At 43.3% G+C, this 5,000-nt stretch overlaps 1 protein-coding gene across 1 annotated transcript in view; it reads left to right on the top strand.

The window, feature by feature from the left end:
* LOC120045337 (glutamate receptor ionotropic, NMDA 2C-like) overlaps nt 1-5,000 on the top strand; it is a 54,804-nt gene that overhangs the window by 43,656 nt on the left and 6,148 nt on the right. Inside the window, exons 11-13 of the mRNA XM_038990217.1 lie at nt 447-600; nt 1,244-1,369; nt 4,620-4,849. Coding sequence (XP_038846145.1) covers nt 447-600; nt 1,244-1,369; nt 4,620-4,849 — 510 coding nt within the window. The remainder of the gene's footprint in view (nt 1-446; nt 601-1,243; nt 1,370-4,619; nt 4,850-5,000) is intronic.

Below are 5,000 nucleotides of genomic sequence, written 5' to 3'. Positions count from 1 at the left end.
AATGAACTTCCCCTGTGAACAGCTCCAGAGCTCCTACTCCTAAATCTGTGCTGTGTGTTTGTTGGGACCAGGAGAGAGGCAGTGGTCAGAGGTAGACTGGGTAGGTGTACAGTATCTCTTTGATGGTTGATTGTATCTAGGTTAATGGTGTGTGGAAACATGCATGCTCATATGGTGCTGAAGACACATCAAACACAGTCGCATCCTAAAGGCGTACGCCTGAACAGGTGTTCCTCATGGCAACATCCCTGCCTGCATCCCCATGCCCAGAGGCTCAATGCCGTTTGTTGAGGTAATGCAAGAGGGAAAAAAATGCTCTAATGTAAAATTCTTACATTGACAGAGGGATGAAGCACAGTAGATTATGTTTTAAGTTGTATGATGTAAAGATGTATCACCCTGCCACTCCCCGTCTGATTGCCCCCCCTCTCCTCCCTCTCTCCCAGGTGTTCTACGGGAAAGCAGACATGGCCATAGGTTCTCTCACCATAAATGAGGAGCGTTCTGAGATCATCGACTTCTCTGTGCCCTTCGTCGAGACCGGCATCAGCGTCATGGTTGCCCGTAGCAATGGGACTGTCTCCCCCTCCGCCTTCCTCGGTGAGATAGTTGGATTGATTCATTGATTGATTGACTTTATATAATGTAAATATAATTTGATCTGAGGTAAGTGTAGTGTTAGTACTCCAATAGTTAACATTATAATATTGGGAGTATAGTCTGATCCTAGATCTGTGTCTAACAGTGATTTACCTGGAGTGCCGGCCATGATGCCTCTCCTCACGGAAGCAGCATGACAGCTAGCTCCCATGGCAACGCTCAGTGCATGTGTGTGTGTGTTTGTGTTTGGCCTACTTTACTGGGTTCTGTCTCAGTGGTCTGTTTTCCGTTTTAGGTAACTTTTGATTTATCCTGCAGATACAACTACATCATACATAAACCCTGAAACAACCAAATCAAAATGAAATCAAGTTTGCGGATATTTTCCCCATGTTAAAATGTGTCATTTTTATCTCTGCCTTTTCTCTCCCTGAGCTGCTCAGAATGTATAATTGCTTTGTTTGAGCCTGGCAGTAGACAAGCTTATATGACAACCAAAGCAATCGATGAACAATTCTATGACTCTTTAAGTCTTCTGTAGATACTATACCGGAGACATTATTAGCCATCATTGGCCAGTCCAAAAGACCTAAAAAGAAAGATCCCTCTCTCCCTCCTCTTTGTCTCTCCTCCTCTCTCCCAGAGCCCTATAGCCCAGCGGTGTGGGTGATGATGTTTGTAATGTGCCTGACCGTGGTAGCTGTGACCGTATTCGTGTTTGAGTACTTCAGTCCTGTCGGCTACAACCGCAGCTTGCTCAGCGCTAAAGGTGAGTTGAGGCACACCTGCTGCTACCCTGGCTTTAGCGCTGAGGGCTCACACAGGAGACTTGGGTTGAAACTCAGCTGGTCATTAACCCTGCTTATTCACCCAAACACAAGGAAGTGTATGAGAGGGGTGGTAGGGTTAGGTTAGGGTTAGGGTTATATTTTAAAAACATATTTTATATACATATTTACACAACAAATCTATGGGGGATTGGAAATGATGCAGACAATTACATTGATGGAAGCTACAATCTGTAATATTAAAGCTGATCCACCCCTAAAATAATAAATAATAATAATAAAACTAAAACACTGCTTATTCACACAAACACAGGAAAGCGAGTGTTGTTTATCGGCTACACTAGTATGGGAAACGGCTGTGTCCTACTACACAAAAAACTCTGACATACTAGAAACAGAAGCTAGGTGCCAAGAGTTTTAAAGTGGTTTTAGGCAGGTATTGACACAGAATGCCAGACCCCGAGAGTCCCTGGGAGAGTGGGGTATAGCACTGCACTCAACAAAGACGGCTAATCAATCCCAGCATGCCGAGATGCCAGAGCCCGCTCTCGTCTCGCGGTCTGAAAGGTCACTTCCTGGTTTAATTAGTGTTTGCCGCTAGGCTAATCTGATGGAGATGGATTTGGCTTCTCCAAGCTGGCGAAGATGGATGGGCGGAGTCTGTGTTCCCCAATACGACAGACAGCTAGAGGCAGGCTAGCTGCTAACACTGTGTTACACAACACAACAGAACTAGAGGCAAGCTAACGGCTAACACTGTGTTACACAACACGACACACAACTAGAGGCAGACTAGCAGCTAACACTCTGTTACAGAACACAACAGAACTAGAGGCAGACTAGCAGCTAACACTCTGTTACAGAACACAACAGAACTAGAGGCAGACTAGCAGCTAACACTGTGTTACAGAACACAACAGAACTAGAGGCAGACTAGCAGCTAACACTGTGTTACACAACACACAGCTAGAGGCAGGCTAGTGGCTAACACTGTGTTACCCAACACAACAGAACTAGAGGCAAGCTAACGGCTAACACCGTGTTACACAACACACAGCTAGAGGCAGACTAGCAGCTAACACTGTGTTACCCAACACGACACACAGCTACAGGCAGGCTAGCAGCTAACACTGTGTTACACTACACGACACACAGCTAGAGGCAGGCTAGTGGCTAACACTGTGTTACACAACACACCAGAACTAGAGGCAAGCTAACGGCTAACACTGTGTTACACAACACGACACACAACTAGAGGCAGACTAGCAGCTAACACTCTGTTACAGAACACAACAGAACTAGAGGCAGACTAGCAGCTAACACTGTGTTACACAACATACAGCTAGAGGCAGGCTAGTGGCTAACACTGTGTTACCCAACACAACAGAACTAGAGGCAAGCTAACGGCTAACACCGTGTTACACAACACACAGCTAGAGGCAGGCTAGTAGCTAACACTGTGTTACACAACACAACACACAGCATGAGCCAGACTTGCAGCTATCACTCTGTTACCCAACACAACACAACTAGAGGCAGGCTAGTGGCTAAGACTGTGTTACCCAACACGACACACAGCTAGAGGCAGGCTAATGGCTAACACTGTTACCCAACACGACACACAGCTAGAGGCAGGCTAATGGCTAACACTGTTACCCAACACGACACACAGCTAGAGGCAGGCTAATGGCAAACCCTTAGGTGACTAGTCTAATGCTGAGAGGATCGCTAATGATGCTGTGTTGAGTGCTGCTGCTGGGTTGAGTGATGGGATAGGGAACAACCTATGAATGGAAACGTGATAGAGAGATGAAAAGGTCCAAATTCTATTAGGTCTAGTAAGGGGCTATACAAACAAGCTAATTGGAAATGCATGATACAGCCATCAACAGTATAGGAACATGGACGTATGTTTCCTTACACACATCAATAACATGGACGTATGTCTCATTACACACATCAATAACATGGACGTATGTCTCATTACACACATCAATAACATGGATGTATGTTTCATTACACACATCAATAACATGGACGTATGTTTCACTACACACATCAATAACATGAACGTATGTCTCATTAGACACATCAATAACATGGACGTATGTCTCATTACACACATCAATAACATGGACGTATGTCTCATTACACACATCAATAACATGGACGTATGTTTCATTACACACATCAATAACATGGACGTATGTTTCCTTACACACATCAATAACATGAACGTATGTCTCATTACACACATCAATAACATGGACGTATGTTTCATTACACACATCAATAACATGGACGTATGTTTCATTACACACATCAATAACATGGACGTATGTCTCATTACACACATCAATAACATGGACGTATGTTTCATTACACATCAATAACATGGACGTATGTTTCATTACACACATCAATAACATGGACGTATGTTTCATTACACGCATCAATAACATGGACGTATGTTTCATTACACATCAATAACATGGACGTATGTCTCATTAGACACATCAATAACATGGACGTATGTCTCATTACACACATCAATAACATGGACGTATGTCTCATTACACACATCAATAACATGGACGTATGTTTCATTACACACATCAATAACATGGACGTATGTTTCCTTACACACATCAATAACATGGACGTATGTCTCATTACACACATCAATTACATGGACGTATGTTTCACTACACACATCAATAACATGGATGTATGTTTCACTACACACATCAATAACATGGATGTATGTTTCATTACACACATCAATAACATGGACATATGTCTCATTACACACATCAATAACATGGACGTATGTCTCATTACACATCAATAACATGGACGTATGTTTCATTACACACATCAATAACATGGACGTATGTTTCATTACACACATCAATAACATGGACGTATGTTTCATTACACACATCAATAATATGGACGTATGTTTCATTACACATCAATAACATGGACGTATGTTTCATTACACACATCAATAACATGGACGTATGTTTCACTACACACATCAATAACATGGATGTATGTTTCATTACACACATCAATAACATGGACGTATGTTTCACTACACACATCAATAACATGGACGTATATTGGACATCTGCTAATGATACTGTTATGATGCAATGAGTTTACTAACTAAACACCTCCCCCCTCTCCTCCTTTCTCTCCTCCTGCCTCCAACCCCTCCCCCACCAGCGGCAGGAGGTCCTACCTTCACCATAGGGAAGTCAGTGTGGTTGCTTTGGGGCATCGTGTTCAATAACTCAGTCCCCATCGAGAACCCTAAAGGAACCACCAGTAAGATCATGGTGCTGGTGTGGGCCTTCTTCGCGGTCATCTTCCTGGCTTCCTACACCGCCAACCTGGCTGCCTTCATGATCCAGGAGCAGTACATAGACACTGTGTCTGGACTGTCTGACAAGAAGGTAGGACAGTTAATCAATCCCCGAGTCATCCATCAATACATCTATCCTGATAACTGTCCTCTTGTAGCTCATCTTGTCAAAGATTATCCCTGTCATTCAATAGCTTACATACGTAAACACAAAGACACACACACACACACACACACACACA

The sequence above is a fragment of the Salvelinus namaycush genome, chromosome 4 (genome assembly GCF_016432855.1).
Source record: "Salvelinus namaycush isolate Seneca chromosome 4, SaNama_1.0, whole genome shotgun sequence".
Lineage (NCBI taxonomy): Eukaryota > Metazoa > Chordata > Actinopteri > Salmoniformes > Salmonidae > Salvelinus > Salvelinus namaycush.
The sequence above is the reverse complement of the archived record's forward strand: the minus strand, read 5'-3'. Positions and strand labels throughout refer to the sequence as shown.